General features: G+C 48.3%; 1 protein-coding gene across 3 annotated transcripts in view; it reads left to right on the forward strand.

Moving 5' to 3' along the window:
- ZDHHC14 (zinc finger DHHC-type palmitoyltransferase 14) overlaps nt 1-19,697 on the forward strand; it is a 294,109-nt gene that overhangs the window by 241,649 nt on the left and 32,763 nt on the right. For 2 of the 3 annotated variants that reach the window (XM_047858984.1, XM_047858985.1), the window contains exons 4-5: nt 11,344-11,481; nt 14,943-14,991. In XM_047858984.1, coding sequence (XP_047714940.1) covers nt 11,344-11,481; nt 14,943-14,991 — 187 coding nt within the window. The remainder of the gene's footprint in view (nt 1-11,343; nt 11,482-14,942; nt 14,992-19,697) is intronic. The other variant, XM_047858986.1, reaches the window with a different exon arrangement.

Below are 19,697 nucleotides of genomic sequence, written 5' to 3' on the forward strand. Positions count from 1 at the left end.
ACTTGGGACTGCTTGGAATAATTACAGGGAACATTTATTAGTGATTATAAATCTGTGTGTGTGTGGGGGGGGTGTGTGTGTGGTTGTAAGCAGTGGGCCATTTTAGAAGATGGAATATAATGGGGAAACCCAATATATCAGACAAATAGAGGTCTATCTACTCCAGTTGAAAGGGAAGAGGAGGTGAATGATGGGGGAGGGGCACCCCAGCGCCAGCCCCCAAGGAGCTCAATTTGGAAACGCATCAGTTCTGTGTCACATGGAGGCCACACCCAACAAAGAAAGGGAGGCCCCAGCAGCAGGAGCCGCACAGGGAATGTAAGCAAAGGGCTCATGTGATCTTACTTGCTTTGGGCGATCCTCCTAGCAACAATCTGGAGGGGGATACACTGACCGGGCACTCCGGGAAGATTTTACAGTGGTTCACAAAAGAGCTGATAAGGGCGTGTACCCTGCAATGGCCTGCAGAGACAGGGAGCAGAAGCTTAGGAAAGACAGCAGGTGGGGCGCCTGGGTGGCTCAGTCAGTTAAGTGTCTGACTTCAGCTCAGGTCATGATCTCGTGGTTCGTGGGTTCAAGCCCCGCATCAGGCTCTCTGCTGTCAGCCTGGAGCCTATTGTCTTCTTCTCTCTCTGCCCCTCCCCTGCTTGCATGCACACGTGCTCTCTCTCTCTCTCTCTCTCTCTCTCTCTCTCTCCCTCTCAAAAATAAATAAATAAATAAATAAATAAGTAAATAAACAAACAAACAAACTTAAGAAAAGACAGCAGGAATACAGTTATCAATCCTATTGACCAGCTGGATATGAGAGATGTGTACAAAGGACAGAAACGAGCTCATTCTCTACCATGGGCAACTAGATGCTTGGGGTGCCATTTGCACAGACGAGGCAGGTAGTGAGCAGAGTACAGGGGAGCGTAAAGAATGTAGCTTTGGACCCGATGGAGGTGAGGTGTCTACGAGACAGGTAGGAATGCCTAGGAGGCAGGTGGAAAGGCAGCCAAGTGCTCGGTCGAGGAGAATGTATCAGTGAGAAGAGTAAAGGCCCCAGGGTGGAGCTTGCGATGAGTGACCCTGAGATACTGCCTCGTGCTCAACGGGAATGACTCTTGTTACCTCCTCCCAACTGTACCCTCCCAAACCTGGATGTCTGCAACTGGCCATCAGACCGTGAACCAGAGGGCCAAAGGGATTGTGGAATGCCGGACACGTGTCCTGAAATGCCAGTCACACAAGCCTCTGGAGAAGCAGATACTTGAGGGGGCTGAACATCTGTGCAGAGTGGGAATTTTGAAAACCCTTACAGAGGACTTCTGAGCCTCAGACAGCTTTTCTGCCCACCTGAGTCTGGCTTTGCTTCTATCCTATTGTCCCAAAAGAACTGGATTGAGCCACCAGGGCCCCTGCCTCTGAGAGTTGCTGGGCAGAGAGGGCACCCGAGAGTCTTCTGGCCAGGGCACAACTTTTAGAAATGGGAAACTGAGGACAGTTATGAATATCATGAATATAAATATCAGTCGCACAGACTGAAGAAGGATCAGAGGAGGAACACCGGCCCCTCCCGCTTTCCTGTCTCACATCTGTCCACATCACCTTGTGACACCCATCTGTCCATGTCACCTGGTAACACACAGGTATGAGCCGTAGCCGTGAGACACGGTGTGAATACAGTTGTATTATCAGATGAGATGTGAAAGCACCTTCAAATGTATAAAGCACGGTCTGTATTTTTTTATCACTTCCTTGTGCTGGTCTTTGTTGTAACGCTCCTTGTAATGAAGTTGGGTCTACAGTTTCAACTTCAGAAAAATGAAATGTCTCAGAAGTTTTGCAAAGAGGTTTCATTCCTGATAATTTTTTTTAATTACTACTTTGGACACATCAGAGTTTTCTTTTTAAGGGAATCATCATCCATCCCATTGAGTCACTGCGTCCTGCTCATTGACACAGCTCTGTGCCTTAGGTGATGCAGAGTCTTTCGTACAAGATCACAGAAGCGTGTTTACTTTGGAAAAGTGTGCCCATTGGGAACACCAGTTTCCAACTGTGTATATACAGAGTCAAATTAAAAAGTTTTGAAGAGGCTTAGAATTGTCAGCTCTACGTGTGTAACGTACTCATGAGCTAACTCCGTTCTGAAACCTTCATTTTGGGGATAAATTGACTAAGGCTTCAAAAACGATTATAATGGAACATGAAAGAACATGTGACTCAAGAGTGTGGAAGACTTGGGGAAAACAGTGACTAGATATCAGAAGGGGCTCTTGACCCAGGCCCAGCATGGAATAGCCAGGGGACCCTGGCCATTCTGTGGTTCCGACTTTCACGGTCCTCACTCATTCCTGCCTGCTGCCTATCTCCCACTGCGAATGTGAACCAGGACTGACGACCAGAAAGCCCTCAAATGGTTAAGCCATTCTGATGTAAGGTGGGGTTGATACTGATTTCAAGGCCTGGAATTTCTAGAGAAGAACGGAGATGTTTAGGGGGGGTATCAGTTGATAGTACGGGCTTGTAGAAGATCATTTGATATTCCGTGGAGGATTCAGGGGAACCCCCACGCAGAGTTTCCGGCCCTGCAGACCCATAGACAGTGAGGCCGGGGCTGAGAGGGGCCTGGCTGGGCTTGGGGGGGTGGCATGCCAGGAAAGGAGGCTCCCTGCGCATTCCGGCACTGGCTTATCCTGCAGTTCATTTCAGAGTTTTCAGGACACAGCAGGGACCACTAATGTCTCGAGACTGTGTTCTTGAGGACGTACAAATTTGAACTTACGTTACTGATTTTGTCAGAATGATCCAGAGCCCTTTCCAGGAGGCTGAAAGAGCTCAATAGCAGGGCTGTCATTCCTGAGTCTTCTGAGGGCAGAGATGCTGGGACACCCAGAGCAGGGAAGGAAATGGATTCTCCTGCATTGGGACTGGCATTTCCTAGGATGCCCCTCCAGGACCCAAAACTTAGGGAATTGTAGGATTTCTTTGCCTCTACCTCATAATGGGCTGATTCACTTTTTTTTTTTTTTTTTTTGAGAGAGAGAGAGAGAGAGAGAGGATCAGAGAGCAAGAGAGAGAATCTCAAGCAGGCTCTGTGCCCAGCACAGAGCCCTGTTGTGGAACTCGACGTCACATCTGTGAGATCGTGAGCTAAGCAGAGATCAAGAGTCGAACACTCAACCAACTGAGCCACCCAGGCGCCCCTGGGCTGATTCGCTTTGTAAAGTCATCATATTTCTATTAACTTCCTTACGTCTCCTTTCAAAAACGAAGTCTTCTCCCACCTTCTCCCCCACTTTATTTAGCAACTAGTTCCATTTGCTTCTCTGGGAGGAACTTTTTCCCCCTCTTCCCAAGTTTCATTGTCCTCTGTGTCTCTAACCAGCAGGTCTCCTCCCGGCACAGCCTCCCCCAAAGGCTGGCTTCTCCCCTGTGTGCCCTCCCATCCTCCTAGAAGCAGATAATTCCCCCAGCATTGGAAACCGATGTTAAAAACCGAAGTTAAACTGATAACAACTTAAGGAAATGGAAATGGGCACAATCTGCCATCTGAGGAGCCGAAGGCACCTTAGCTGTCTGTTGTCAACCCCCTCCCTTGATGCCCACAAAAACTCAGCGCTGTGCCAGATAATGGTGAAGCCAGAGCAGCGGTGGGAGGTGCAGGTGAGACCTTGGCAGGGACGCTTTGGATTCCACATCACTGCCCAAGGTTATGTTAACCTGCATTGTAAACATTACAACGACTCTACATTCCCTAGTTGGTTTTACGTGAAAAGTTTTCATTTTTGAACAAATGGAGCTAAACCCTGTAGACTCTTAATTTATAGGACGTTGGCAAGGGCTCAAGACCGGAAAAATCCACGCGGGTACTAATAAAACGCAGAGTCGTGTTGCATTTTATTTTACAGCTCAAAGGGGTCTCGGGGCTTATCGAATTCCACTTTTTACATGTGAGGAAACTGAGTCCCCGTGCAGAAGTGATATATTAATACTTTAAGGCCGCAGAAGTAGTTAATATGATATCACAGATAGAATTCATTTTCAGAAAAGGAGGTAAGAGGAGTTGGGAGGGGATAGGAAACCTTCCCTGATACATCCCTTTGCCCCAAATAACCCCCAAGCGCCACAGTGTCCATGAATGTGTCAAATCTGTATGTCTCACAAGGAGTTTCTGCTGCTTCTGATTTTCACTTTGCTGCGAATGAGGTCATCCTTGCAGAGGTTGGGGTACTTCCTTCTGATTGAGGACAGGCCTCTCCAGACATGAGCTAGGTGTCCTCTGCATGGTTCAGGATGCCCTGAACCAGGAGAGAGCCATCAGGCTCACCGACACAAGTGCCAGTCCTGGGTGGCAGCGTTCCATTCTTATTCCCATTCCTGTGATCGGCACGGGGGGGGGGGGGGGGGGGGGTGTCAGGTGCCCACGTGTGCTGCTCTAAGAGGGAGGGGTTGGGTCCTCAGGCCCACCCAGCCCAGCCGGCAGAGCAGGAGATAGTAACAGGTGGTGGGTAAGGGTTCAGATGAACACCTGGATTCCAAGGCCAACTTCTCACCTGCACCTTCTCATCTGTAAATGGGCATAAGAGCATCAACCTTACCAGGTGGTCTGAGAAATAAATGACATAATTCCCTGCAAGGACTCACTGAGGGTGGATAAAAGTGAGAGGAGGGGGAGGTGGAGTGAGCGTGCCAGGCTGCTTTCCAGAAACCTAACCAGGCCTTGGACACACATATTTTAACTCGGATCTTACCAAAAGTTTAGAACAGCATGAATTATTTAGTGTCTAAGAATCACACGGGAGCCATAAAGGCCGGGTGACAATACGTGCCACTCTACCTCGGCATTCCTCATTTTAAAAAAGAAACAAAAGAGGGGCGCCTGGGTGGCTCAGTCAGTTAAGCGTCCGACTTCAGCTCAGGTCACGATCTCGCGGTCCGTGAGTTCGAGCCCCGCGTCGGGCTCTGGGCAGATGGCTCGCAGCCTGGAGCCTGCTTCCGATTCTGTGTCTCCCTCTCTCTCTGCTCCTCCCCCGTTCATGCTCTGTCTCTCTCTGTCTCAAAAATAAATAAACTTAAAAAAAAAAGCTGCTGAGGATTCAACTCAGTTAAAAAAAAAAAAAAAAGAAACAAAAGATACCTCATAGGGCAAGATTTGTCCAATTGGGGAAGTTAAAAAAAAAAACGCTAGGTTTAAAGGAAAAATAATTTTCCATTCCGTACCTTTAACAACACTTACTTTAGATGTAGTAACATCTAAATGAGAAGTTTTTAATTTCAATTGCATAGTTACATCTATATTTTCACACGATTCTCGAGACACTGCTGGAGAAGGAAGTTAGGATTGTTATTTTCCTTCTCCTGACCAAGCTGAGATGTGGCCCACCTAGAGCCCAGGACCACTGTCTGGAAAATGCAGACTTTTTGGGTCCGCTGCTGCCTGGCCTGAGGGTATGATTTTTCTCTACCTCTGGATCCCCTTCTTGAGGGCCTATATTAGAGCCTGACTTCTAGATTTTAAATTCTTAATGTTTCAAGCATTGTATTCCTTTCTCTGGCAACCTTCAAACACAGCTTTAGCAAATATTTTTTCTTTAATATTTCAGCGGACTTTTCTGTCCTGGTACAATGTTAATGCTTCTATTTTCCTTTTTTTAAGGGTCTTTTTCATACTCCATTTCTCCCCCAAATCTTCCTCTGGTCGGGGCTGAGGCATAGTCTCTGCTCAGAATCTGTGGCCCCTGATGGGTAGTGCCTCACTTTTCGTGGTGATTCCCTGGTCTATAAGGTGTGGGCATAGCACCTGGGGCTACTCTGGGGCTGTTGTCCAGGACAGATGACAGACGATGAAATAATAAAATACACAATCATGTAGCAGGCAGTCAGTGAATGGTACCTTTAATCATCATTAATAATATTGTTGGGGTGCCTGGGTGGCTCAATCAGTTGAGCGTCCAACTCTTGATTTCGGCTCAGGTCATGATTCCAGGGTCGTGAGATTGAGCCCCTCGTTGGGCTCCTCGCTGAGTGTGGAGCCTGCTTGAGATTCTGTCTCTCTTCCTCTACCGCTCTCCCCTGCTCTCTCTGTTTAAAATTGATAATCATAATCATAATATTGTCATTATTATTTTGACTTTGGGGTTAACAAAATAAGACTTTTCTAAAGTGTGCCCCCACTGGCCATTTTAATGGAACCTTCTTTCCCCACTTAGATCTCAGGGCAGGTGACTTTTTGAAGTCGGCTTGCATCCCAAACATAGCATCTGGGCCCCCCTGTGGCATCCTGTGGAGCTTTTCCTAAAACCACCTCTGCCTCCCACTGTTAGTGTAGAGGCCACTTCTTGCCGTGAGCTGATTGACACTAAGAAGTATCCAGCGGGAGCTTTTAACCTCTGGTCAACAGCTTCCAACCCTCAGCCTTCTCTGAACTCATTCAAATTTCACAGACCCTGCCTTTTCCTCTGGTTGGCTCCCCAGCGATCTTCTCCTTGACCAGCATTTTCAGTGTCTGTTCCTGGCCACCAGGAGCGGCGACTACCCAGAAACCTACCAAAAGCGATTAAAGGCGTCTCTTCCTTGGCTTGGTGCATGTTTGTTGAGTGTCTGCCAGGCAATTCGGGTGGCCAGAAATTGTCTCTTACCGCAAGGCTCACCAGGGGAAGGAGGGGAGGACAGATCCACACAGGGTGGTGTGGTGCTAACAGGGCCGTGGGCAGGGCGCCCCCGCTGGCTACTCGGATCTCCAGTTACTTTACAGAACCTTCCAGGTTTATCAGCACCCCGCCCTGCCCCTGTGTTCCATTCCCCACCCCTGAAGCTGTTCCTGTGTGCGGCAAGACTGAGCACAGACCCACAACAGCATAGCATAGCCCAGGGAATAGCTCCGAGTGCTTTTTAAAGGAACTCTCCAGAAATGTAGCAGTGTAGAGGCCACTCCCTTCTGGCCGGGTCCGGACCTCAGAATCAAGGGATGTGGCAGAAAGTCCAAAGCGTTTTTTTTTGTTTGTTTGTTTTTTTTTAATTTTTTTTTTTCAACGTTTATTTATTTTTGGGACAGAGAGAGACAGAGCATGAACGGGGGAGGGGCAGAGAGAGAGGGAGACACAGAATCGGAAACAGGCTCCAGGCTCCGAGCCATCAGCCCAGAGCCTGACGCGGGGCTCGAACTCACGGACCGCGAGATTGTGACCTGGCTGAAGTCGGACGCTTAACCGACTGCGCCACCCAGGCGCCCCGCGTTTTTTTTGTTTTTAAAGAATCTCCCACAGCACCCCCCACTCCACCGCCAGTACATAGGACACCCGTTTAGTTTTTCCACGTGGAAAATCCACGAGCTGACCTCTAATGATAGTCGTTCAAAATGTCTCCGATGTTGCAGATTCTTGCAAGTAGCTTTCCAGCGGTTGGGTCCCCCTCTCCTCCTCCAGATGTTCTCCCTCTCGGCCAATTAGTGCTTCATCCAGGTCCCCGGGAGCACGTCGTGCGCAGCTGTGGCCACTTCCTCTTGTCCCATCTCAGCCTGTCCACAACTCTCGTGTGCTCTTCTCCCCTGGAAACTGAGTAACAGAAGCCTCCCCACTCGGAACACCCCCAGACCCCCGCTGAGCTCCTTCCACTCTGAGCTAGGGCGAGTGCGCTCAGAGCAGAGCCACGCGGGCTGGGGTGACACCTCTTGTCCTGCTTTTATCCTTGACCCGTAAAGAGAGACTGTGCGCTTGCCAACATCGGTGAGAGAACAGATTGAGTTAGACATTCAGTTGGGTTTTCTCTGTTAGGAGTTCATTCCCGGAGTCTGAGGGGTATCTGGAGGCTGAAAACAAAGCAACCCATCAGATAAGATAAGGAATGCCTTGAAGCCATGGGGGGGTGGTGGTGTTTTCCTCCCTAGCACTTGACGTGGTGCTGGGCGCAGGGAAAATACTCAAGAAAGGCAGCGTGCATTTCGGAGCCAGGATCCTGGAGGCAGATAGAGCAGGGCTTCTTCCCAGCCTTGGTACTCGTGAACTGTGTGACATTGGGCAACACGCTTGCTGGCTTGGATGTCCTTTTGGCGGTATGAGGGCTTATTCAGTCATTTGACAAATATTCATCAAAGGCTTAGAGTAGTGTTGGCAAACACGAACAAAAAATAGATGATTTTGGATCAACGTGGAGGTAGAGCTGACAGGACCTGTCGAAGGCATTGCATGGCCATTTTGGTTGGCATTTGAACGTTGGGAGAAAGAGAATCCACAGAGGAGAGGAGAGGCCCAAGCTGAGCCCAGGGTGCAGCCCACCTCCAGAAGTCAGGCAGAGAGTGAAACTGAGCAAGGGGATGGGAGGAGGGCATGGCGGAGGGCATGGCACGGCGCAAGCGGCCATTGGACAGAGATGCCCACCGAGTCTCGGAGGCTCATTTACCGCCGTGTTCAACACACACCAAGAAGGATGTGGAAAACGTTCAATAAAAGAATTTCACGGGGAGCCTACATTTCAGTGGGATTTTTGTTAGCCTAGAAAGTTTTGAGTAGGACAAGTTTCCAAGTGGAAACTGCTTCCAGCTCAAGACTGCCAGGCCACCAGGCGTTCACACCATTCCTGAGACATGACTGGTTTTGCAAGAAGCCTCCCAGACCCCATGAGCAAGGGTCTCATGCACACCATCTACCGTCTTCACTTCTCCAGTGGGTCTGCCTCCCTCAGCCGCTAGTAAACTTTCTAAGCTAAAACCAAAACAACCGCCCGCCCCCACAGCCATGGTCGACAGTGGGTGGCCAAGACCCTTGTACTTCGACGGGGGTGTCCACAGTGTTGGTGACACCTCCCAAGCCTTAGTGTCTTCTGCGCTGCTAGGCGACTTTCGCTTGAGTGAAGAGGCTGAATCCACATATTTTGGATTTGGAGATCAGCTTTCGCAGCTGGGGTCAGAGATTCTGACCTAACATGTGGTCCTGTGGCCCCAGGCCTCCAATTCTCATTCCCATTTTCTGTGCTCATGGATAAAGAAGAGGCTTCTCAAAATGGCACAAAGTCTTGGGAAAATCTCACTGGTTCAGATTTTTTTCTCTCTTTTTGCCCTTCTTTGTGTAGATGTCTCCAGTACAGCCCGCATAGACCAGTGACTTGGGAGAACTGAGGTGGTTTTTACACAAGAGTTCACTTTTCCAGCTGTGTGGCTTGGCAACACATGTCATCACATGATGTGGTCCAGCAACAGGCATTACTTACCTCACGTGCCAGCCTCTGGTGACAGGCCATCGGGCTGTCACCAGACCAGTGAGGCCTGAAATTTCTCTTCGGGTCCCCTGCTCAGACTGGCTGTTTGTCGTTCGCACCACTTGCAGACAAGCATGACTCTTAGGGCTCCTCTGCCACCACTGTCCCCAGGTGTCCTTGCACCCTTCTCAAGAAGCAAGCTTGTAGGAAACATAAAATAGAAGATGAGTGATTTGTGACAGGTGACCAGAAAGAAAGGCAACACCGCCTTGCCTGACTTTGGTCAGTTTACTTACATGGTCACACTTGATGTGCGCCTCTCTGTGTGTGTTTTTAAAACGTTAAGAGTCTGACTTCGGCTCAGGCCGTGTGGGTTTGTGGGTTTGAGCCCTGCATCGGGCTCTGTGCCTACAGCTCAGATTCTGTGCTTTGCGTTCTGTGTCTCCCCCCTCTGTCTGCCCCTCCCCCTCAAAAAAAATGGATCCACGTTAAAATAAACAAATAAATAAATAAAACACACATAGGGATTTAAAATATGAAAACTGAATAGAAGTTAAGCTTGGGAAAGACGCCGTGTAAAAAGCTAACTCATCCCCCCTGGTGTTTTCGGCCCCCCTGGCAGCAGGCGGTCAGATCAGGGTGGGTTAGGAGGGCACTCTGGATAGTCCTTTGGATGGAAAACCAGCCAAGGAGTAGAGAAAAGAGAAGCACTTGGCCATTACTTGCAGGGGGAAGGACGAGTCACAACCTCATTTCAGACGTTGTGTGAAATTCCCGAGGTGAGAAGACGCGGGTCTGTACGTAGGGAACCGGGGGTGACGGTGCGGAAGTGCCCTGTCCCAGCACTTGGGCACTTGTGGGGTGCCCTCGGGTTCTAGCTCTACTGATTCTGAGCTGTGTGGCCCCACACGAGCAGCCTTCCCTCTCTCTAGGCCTCCGTTGGCTCCCCTATAAATTAGGGCAGCATCATTTTCCTCCTAAAATGGCTCAAGGCCAGAGGTATCAAGGTATGTGACTTCTCTTAACAAACCACAAAACACTGTGTGCTTTGTAGAAAGGCTTTCCCAGACATTACTTAACCCCACAAGGACTCTATGAAAGCATCTCCGTTTCACAGGTAACTTAGCCAAGAACTGTGGGCTGAAAGACGCGGTGTCTTACCTTGCACGTGAAGACCACGGTTTTAAAAATACCAATTTTCCTGCAACTATTGAAAGAGTGGAGGCATTTCCTTGGGAGACCGTTGTCATGGGAGGGGAGAACAAGAGACTATCCCTCTGTTCTGCGACAGGCCCCCTGGACAGGGACCTCCGTCTACAGCCGCTGACGAGAGACGTGTCACTCAGTACCACACGTGCGTGCCCACACGCAAGCACGCATGCAAACACGTGACGAGAGAGGTGCTCACTCGGTCCCACGCACAGACACACACGTGTGCACTCACACACATGCGCGCGAGCGAGGGGCCGAGCCCAGGCCCTGCCCAGCCCAGCACTTAACAACCATCCTGAGGGAAGACTGTTCTGGGAACCTAAAAAGCCCGTTGGTACAAAACAGGGAAATCGTCCCTTTTCTAATTGTCACAAGAACTTGAGCGCCTGTTTCTTCAAGTTGTTGTGTGAGAAGGGTGCATGTTCCTTGTGCTTTCAAACCAGCTAAGTTCCGTTGAAAGAATGATTCTGTGCTTCGCCTGTCTGCATGTTAAGCATTTCTCTGAGCAGTGGATTTGGAAATGCACAGTGTGGTAGGGTTTTGAACAACACAGGCTGGAACTCCGTGGGGCCGCTTATACGTGGGTATTTCCCCGTAAACACAGCACAGCACCGTGAATGTATTTTCTTTTCCTTCTGATTTTCTGTATGACGTATTCTTTCCACTAGCTCACTTTATTGTACGAATACAGCATATAGTACATAGAACGTATAAAATATGTGTTAATCGACTGTGTAAGTGATCGCTAAGGCTTCCAGTCGATCGTGGGCTATTACAGTTAAGTTTCTGGAGGGTCAGAGTTAGATGGGGTTTTCGGCCGTGTGCCCCCACACCATTCAAGGACCAACTGCGTCGTCAGAGTATTGGGTAGCAGGGAGAGTTTCCGTCAAGTAAAAAGACATTTTATTAACTGATTTCCGTATTTTTTTTTTCTGCCTCTCATTTCAGAACGGTTTGATCACCACTGTCCCTGGGTAGGCAACTGTGTGGGGAAAAGAAACTACAGATTTTTTTATATGTTTATTTTATCTCTGTCTTTTCTGACAGTCTTTATACTTGCATTCGTTATCACCCACGTCATTCTTCGTAAGTATGCTGGCGAAATCAGATTATGTATGTAACCATTTGCCTGACTTTGGTTTTCGGATTTAATTTTGATTTAATATTTTGATCATTTCGGGCTTTCTCTTTCTTCTCTTTCCCCTCTTCCTGGACCTCTCCTCACTTCCAGCCTGCCCCCTTTTGTGTTTCTCCCCTTTCTCCTCCCCTGCCCTCCCCTCTCTTCCTCCTCCCCTGTCACCCCTCCCTCCCTGTCACCCTCCTTGGCCTCCCCGGCTGCCCTTCTCCCTGCCCTCTCTCCCTTGTTCCTTCTACTCCCCATTCCTGATCCTTCCGGCCACAGCTGCCTGAACGCCCCAGATCAGGCTGTCTTTCACTTACAAGACTTTTTCCTTGATACACTTGCCCCTGCTGCAATCTCAGTGACCTCACTTTCTCTTCTGCTAAGAGATTCCCTGAAAGAATCATTCCCACATTTTGCACAAAGGATAATGGGCTGCAATGATAACCATCAAATAGTTTTGTTTGTTTTTAACATTAACATGATACTGGCTTAAGTGAGAACAGTCACCATCCCTAGAAAACAATGTCTGAGGCTGAAGACTGGGTTTTCTAACACACACACACACACACACACACACACACACACACACACACACACATTAAAAATATACAATTGAAAAGATTTTCAATTACCTGCTAAACATTAGTAAATCCCTGGCAACATAATTAAAGGAAGGAAGCAACATTATTAAAACTGAGATTGGGATATTAATGATTTTAATGTGTATTTGCCTAAGCAAATGACATTTCTTATTTCCCATTCTGAAGGTCATGACTTTGAATTTCTTTGCTCTCTTGGTTATCCACTTTCCAACAACAGGGAGTGATGAGAAGGAAGTTAATTGGCTTTGAACTATAAACTTAAGCCTTTAACTTCCATTACAGTGCCCATTAGCAACATGAGAGACCAGCGTTGCCTCTGGTCCACATTCCTGAAGTACAGCCATCCATTAGCAAGTGCAAAGCTTCCTCCTGCAATGTGTCCCTCACTGTCTGAACACAAGCCCACTTTCTTCCCCGGGCAGCAGCACTGATACCACAGATGGCATGTGCCCAGGCTGAAGTTAGAAGTGCATATTCCCTGCCTCTCGTTGGGTTGGGTTTGGTGCAGCCCAAGATAGGGAGGGCATAGAAAATTTCGCATGGAAACGTCGGTCATGATTGGACCTTACGTGGAATCTCCTAAGTTTTCATGGCATTTTAAAACGTAGGTCCCGTTCTTTTTGGCTGAAATCCCTTCATCTGAATGTGACACAAGTTTGTAATCTATGCTTGAGAGCCATAACTTGGGTGGGATCCCAAGAAGAGAATTAAGGTTTATTAAAGGCCTTTTCCACCCTACCTGGGAAGGGTGTTAATGGTGGCCCTTTGCTCTCTATTTTCAGAGTTGAAAATGGCAAAAATGTAGCCAGGGTCCTATCTGCTTATTAATAGGCAAAAGAATCAGAGACAAGAAACTGTGGTTTACACAACTCGAGAAGAAATAAGTGCTGATAGTTGCAGCACATTTATGACCTAAAAAAATGGTATTCAAACTTGACGTTTTTATATCATCTTTAGCAACTTCAAAATGCTTTCATATGTGTATTACTGAAGTGTATTTATGGCCTTGCCCTTACATTCTGGGTATCAAGGGCCAGTTTTCGCTTGCTCACCTGCACACGTGAACTCTGGGAACACACACACTCACACACACACTGTGAAGCCGGCCACCTGGCGGGCGGGTGGTGTACATTTGGGTACACCCACCACAGTTGGGTGCGGTACATTTCACTTTCATCTTCCCTAAAGGTTTACTCACCCCAGATCCAGCCAAATAGAGTTTGCTGGTCTACGACCATACCACCCTGAACGCGCTGCTCTGGGAAGCTAAGCAGGGTCTGGCCTGGTTAGTACTTAGATGGGAGAAAATGGAGTTTGCTGTAGTTTATGCTTTAAATATTGTTAATCCCATTCTCCACAAAAAAAAAAGCGTTCAGAATTTACCTGCTTGCAAATTACCCGAGTGTGTTGAACGAAAGCAAATAAAGATTATCCTCTCCCCTTGTTCTATACCCCCCAACAAATCCCCCTGAACAACCCCACCCGCCCCCAACTTGGCTTGGCATTCCATGCTCTAAGAAAGGGCAGATTTTTACGTGACTCCCATGATCCCCTAAGATTATGAAAACATTGGCAAAGGCAGAGCACTGTCACCTGAGTTCTCCCTGCCAGGTAATGGGGCTCTGAAGGGAGGTTGGGGGAGAATCCTGTTGTAGCAAAGATTCTGGGGAACCTGATGGCTGGACTTCCTTCTTAAGAAGGGAAGGTTTGGAAAAGCAAGCCAGTTTGGGGTCAGTAGGGAAAGAGAAGTCATTTCTTTTAGTGTCTTCCTTTTGCCTCAAGATGGTGTTTTCTCTAGGATCTGCCCCAGCCCACGTGCTGGCTTTGCCCCACTGGCCTAGCGGAGATGGAAGAAGAAGCCATAAGCTCTCCTTCTTCATTTTCCTGCTCTTTGGCACATCTTTGTGCCTCAGCAGTGGACTGTGGGGAACACAGCACAGAGGGAGGAAATGGGGCCTCAAGGATGAATTTGGAGCCACCCCACCCTCAGCCTTCCCTCCCACACAGAGGGGTCCAGGACCCTGCCTCTAACTGCCCCCTGCAGCCGCAGCAGAGATAACACAGTGTCTGTCCTCCCTGTGCCTCTCATCTCTACCCTGAGCCAGATGATGTCCCCAAAACACATGGCTTCACACAGCACAGCAGAGGCCCAGCATCACCACCCCATGATGGGAGCACCAAGACTTCCTCCCCCATGGGCATTTATGTTTAAAAACCATGATGTCAACACGTACAATAAAAATTGCTTCTTGTCAGATACATCTTTACTCAAGTCCCTAAAGAAATTTTTTTTTTGCACACACAATTCATGTTAAAATGTCTTCAAGCCTAAAGGAGTCAGTAATAAACTCCAACGTTATGAGTTTGTTTACTCTGGGTGCAGAGAAAGACGTCTTTTGTACGCAGCCTGGTTTATAGGATGCCCCAGGTCAAAAGTTAACAAACTTTGGAAAAACAGTCTTTCATAAAAGAAGAGGAAAAAATAGCATACAGTATTCTGTTTTCCTATTAAAATGAGGAAAACAAAGGAGTAATCAGAACTATAATTTATGGGAAAGGACGCAGGCATCCATCTGCTTTTATTGAAAAAATATCCTGCAGATGTCGGGTCTAATTATGAATCTGCCATTTTCTGGTTGAATAACTGTGGTGGAATCTCAGTCACCGATCAGTATGCTGGTGCTGTAGCACAACAAAATATAATTATTTAATTGATCTTTAGACACCTATTATTTTCATGTAGATGAGGGAGCTTTCTGCATAAAGCCTGTTTTTCTGGAGGTGAATGTTTGAATACTAAATTTTGGTTTCATTTCCCACAGGTTCACAACAAACAGGATTCCTAAATGCTCTTAAGGACAGTCCTGCGAGATATCCTTTCTGGTCGTTGTGTTTTTCACAATGCTAACGTGTTCGGTATTGGACTGACCTCCTCAACTACCTCATCGTCTGTGCCCTGGCTTTTCTTCTCGGAACTCGCACTTTCTTGCATTCTGTAAATCCTCCAAAAAACTCCCCGTATTCACTTGCATGCGTTGTGGTGTCTGAATGCTGGAACCTCAAAGTGACTCACTTAGCTCTGTTTAAATCAAAGCGCTCTTTAGCTAGAAAGCCAAGTGTAAATTCTTGCCCACCCCAGGAACCTGCATTGATATGTGTTAAGTCAGGTTGGTTTGGGTAGAAGGAGGGCTGCAAGGTGCAGTCCACCTCATTTTGATCAGGAGGTGGTCCCTGCAGTGTATTTAAAGATGCCCGTGTGTGGGTTGCCTTCTTGGTACGCAGTCACCAGATGGGAATCCTCTGACCCTCTATATGGATTCCATCTGGGAATTTCGTTGGGCGCCCCTCCAGACAGTGTGGATGACCTATATTGTTTCTGGGAACAGAACACCTTTTCTCAGTCTTGAATGGACTAAAGGTGGCCAATCTCGGGCCATTCAGATTAATCCCGTCCTGCCAAACAGTATATATGGGCGTGTACCACACTTATTTTGAACTTCTTGAAAGAAAAATATTCACCCATGATGCACTCAAATGGGCTCCCCGCCTCACCCATCCCCCTAAGTTTCACATTCATTGTTGTAGCGTTGGCCCACTGGACCCATTGACCTGGCTCCATCTGGGACCCAGCTCCCTTTCTTCTTCACATAAGCAAGTAGACTGGACTTGAACTTCTCAGTACTCCCAAAAGTAATCTTCATCTTGTGGTAGAGAATTCTTAAACAATGAATGAAGAACTTGATGAAGATGTATGGATCATGTACAGCATTTAGTTAGTAAGATAAGCTGGCTCACGTCCCTGGGAACTGGTGTGTGGCTGGTGGTAGTGTTATTAAGATAGAACTGACAACAAATGTGGTCTTATAGATATTTGCATAATATAAAGTATCTCCTTTTTGGTGCCTCTGTGTTCATAGGCAACATAGAACGTTGGTTGCAAGTACAGATCCTATAGTCGACTAATCTCTTAAAAGGGGGACAGGCGACATATGGAAGATATACAAAGGGGGCTTGGGTCCTGTCTTCTATTAAGGATCTGGGAAGCAAGAGTTAGCTAGAAGTTATCCAGAAGGAAAGGTGGTCCTGAGAATGGAATTTTCAATGTTTGTGGCTGCTTAGAACAGGTCTCATGAGAAATGTCTCTCTTCATCCCTGTCCCCAGTCCTGCCAGGGTGACACCCTCCACCATCATCTCCTCCATGCCCTTCTATTTTCAAGGCCTGTTGCTTTGGCATATCTTACAGTCAAGCCTTGTCTTTTCTTCCCAGAAGAAGAGGCTTATCTGTCTTTCAGGAAGTTGGTCACATCATGAAAACACGCTGGTCATGTTAAGTTTTATACATGCACCTTAGACCGGAACCAAGGTCTGGGCTACCAGCTGGAATGCTTTCTGAAGCCTCGAGAGTGTGGCAACCTGAGCCACCTCCCCTCCTCTGTCCCTGGCACCTGTGACCATTCTGACCCCTGGATGTCTGTGCAGAATGCATGTGGAGCATTTCAGACAATGAGAGGTATCAGTGACAGGGACCCCTCTCGGTGGGGAGGGGAGGCAAAAGCCCACCTGAGACCTGGGGGATTTCAGCTGCCCCATTCCTTGGGGCCTGCAGGCTACCTCCTGCCCCATGTGGCTCTCCTGGGTGCCACCTTTGGGCACAGCGGTCCCCTCTCTAGCAGACAGCATGCACCTCTTGTGTGTGGTTTGTGCTGTTGGGTCTTCGTGACACCTACTACAGGCCTCCCAGCTCGTGGATCTTATCATCTCCCAACCCCAGAAAGAGTCACAAGGAAGGACCAGGTTGTGGGTCCTGGATTCCTGCTGCCTCACGATGAATGAGGTCATTTCTTTTAAATGAAGTCTGAGGTCATTTCTTTTAACGCTCTTGTGTCTCAAGTTTTTGACCTGCAAGAGTCAAGCATTACGTACTTGACATGCTATGGTGACGAGACCAATTATATGGGATATCAGGGAGAACACCCGACACCAAAGCATCATCTGCACGCATGGCAGGAGCGATTTCATGGAAGCTTCTTTTTGTGGCAATGTGTGCAACGGGCGGGCTCTGCTAGAACCTTCTTTTAGAGCACACACGTCTGCTCATTCTCATGATTTGGCTGTGCCCATAGTGTGTGTAATCAAGAGCACTGTGTTCCCCAGGAAGGGGAACAGACAAACGTTGCTGGTAGAAAGGGTAGCATGCTGACTTTGCTGGAGAAACTATTCGCATGGAAAGGAGAGGAAAGCGAGAAATGCCCCTACTAGGTTCAAAGCAGATTTTAGCTTGTTTTCCCCAAAATATCATCCTCAGGTAGAGGTCAAGAGTTTTCGGGAGGGCCCAGGTCGTGAAAACTCCCAAGCATCTCAGCCGCTGCCTTTCCAAATGGTGTTGTCACCTCTAGGTGCGGAGGTTTTCCCTTGGTGGGTGTTACCAGGCGTGTTCTCCACGTTCAGGAGCTTGGCAGCCACGTGGCCCAGTCAGAGCCAGTGGGGGCGACAGCTGGCTCTGAATGCGAATCAAGCCCCTTGCAGTGGCCAGACACGCCTGCAGGGCATCCTGCCTCCTCCAGGCCACAGCCTTTCGTTACAGGCTCCAGCTTGCACCAGGCTGTATTTTAGAGGCTTAGAGCAACACAAATTTACTGTTTCGCAGTTTTGTGGGTCGGAAGTCCAGCAGGCTTGGCTCATTTCTGCTCTGGGTCCCGCAGTGCTGAAATCAAGGTATCAGCCTGGACTCTCGTTCAGAGGCTCCAGAGAGAATCCTCTTTCAGGCTCATACGGGTGGTTGACCGAGTTCCCAGGGCATAGGACTGAGGTCCCATCTCCTTGCTCCATTCTCTGATTCTTGACTTCCTTGCTCTTCTAAGCCAGCAATTGTGGGTCAGGTCCCTCCCACACTTTGAAGCCCTCCCGCCTCTCTTCCGCCCATCTCTCTGACCTCAGCCAGAAAAGCTCTCTGTTTTTTAAGAGTGGCTGCACCCTGGGAATTCAGGATTATCTTCCCATCGCAGGGTCCATGACCTGCAGTCTGCAACTCCCTTGTGCCATGTCGGTAATGTATTCGGAGCTGCCAGAGATTAGGACATCTCTAGGGAGGCCACTGCTCTGTTGGCCCCACAGGCCTTTGGGGAGGAAGTACCCTGGAGTCAGGCACTCAAGTACAGGTGATTTGAGAGGTTTCTCTCTTACACCCGTCCATGCAGCTCACTAGCAGTACAGCTCAGCTCTGAGTCTATGTCTGTCTCGCCATTGTCCTGTGAGTTTGTGAGTGAAGTGGTTTAGCCATCCAAACTCACGTGTGGCTCTGTCCAAACGATTGTTACTATCATCTACGTCTAAGACATTTGCGATGACGGATATATGAAAAACCAAATCCTCAACTCCTCTTCAATCTTAGAGAAATATTATAAAGGAAATTTACCTGGTAATTCTTCCTCTGCAAAAGGAAGTGGGTGGCCCTCCTTCTCCCCCAGGACTAGGGGAAAAGCAACCACGATGTCTGGGTGAGGAGAGAGCTTTATTTAGCAGGGTCGAGCTGTCAGCACAGAGCCCGACGCGGGGCTCGAACCCACGGACCGCGAGATCATGACCTGAGCCAAAGTGGGACGCTTTACCGACTGAGCCACCCAGGCGCCCCTGAGGTCAGGTTTTATGGCACCTCTTGATCCACTGTCATTTTGGGCTCCTGCCTGTTAAAAGGTGACCTAAAGCTGAAGCCAGAATATCCCAGGGTAGCTACCGCAGCTGATATAAAGATTATCTGATAAACCCCCTCCCTCCCATTTCTCTCCCAGAGAAAATCAGGCACCAAGAGCAGGACTCCGGAGAAATCTGACAGCACAGAAGCCCATGGGGAAGAGATGGGCAGGGAAGGGATGGGGGCAGTCTGAGCAGCAATCCCAACTTCGATCTTTATTCTTTCTGGAAGTAGTGGAGAATTTCAGGAACATCAGACGTACCCACACTAAGACGTGAGGTCCTGGGTTTTTTTTTTAATTCCACAGAACAGAAATTGTTTCATGTGCCACCGAACACTCCTCCCCCAATCGGTATGACTACTTACAGGCTCTCTGTGCTGACAGCGTCTTTCCGGTTTTAAGTACATGCTTTGCAGAAGAATCCCTCCTTCTATCGAGTGGGTCTATAAAGAAGTGTTGAGGTCTGATGATGTATCAGGAATCTGTGTTCCAGAAGAAAAAGTATGCTTCAGGTTCTATGAGGTTGTGATGTGTTTTTGAAAAAATACTGAGTTCTGGTTACTAGTGATAATGTATATATGATGAGTAAGGCTGGATCCCTGTATGCCAGGGAGTAAGGCATCCCTGGATGCCTGTTTGGTACTTTGGGCTCCTGCCTTTCCTGTGGACACCTGTGTGGCTCTGGAAGGGGCATCGGGATGGCCAGGGAGGTGCTTCTGAGGGACAGCTTTCAGCTCACTAAGAAAGATGTGCTCACCACTGGGGCAGCTCAGAAACAGCATGGCCAGGGGAAGCGATGAGATCACAGGCCCTAGGGGTGGTCAAAAAGAGGATGGACCATGCCTCCCTACATGGTTCTAGCATCAGATAATGTTATGACCTCC

The sequence above is a fragment of the Prionailurus viverrinus genome, chromosome B2 (assembly GCF_022837055.1).
Source record: "Prionailurus viverrinus isolate Anna chromosome B2, UM_Priviv_1.0, whole genome shotgun sequence".
NCBI classification, from domain to species: Eukaryota; Metazoa; Chordata; class Mammalia; order Carnivora; family Felidae; genus Prionailurus; species Prionailurus viverrinus.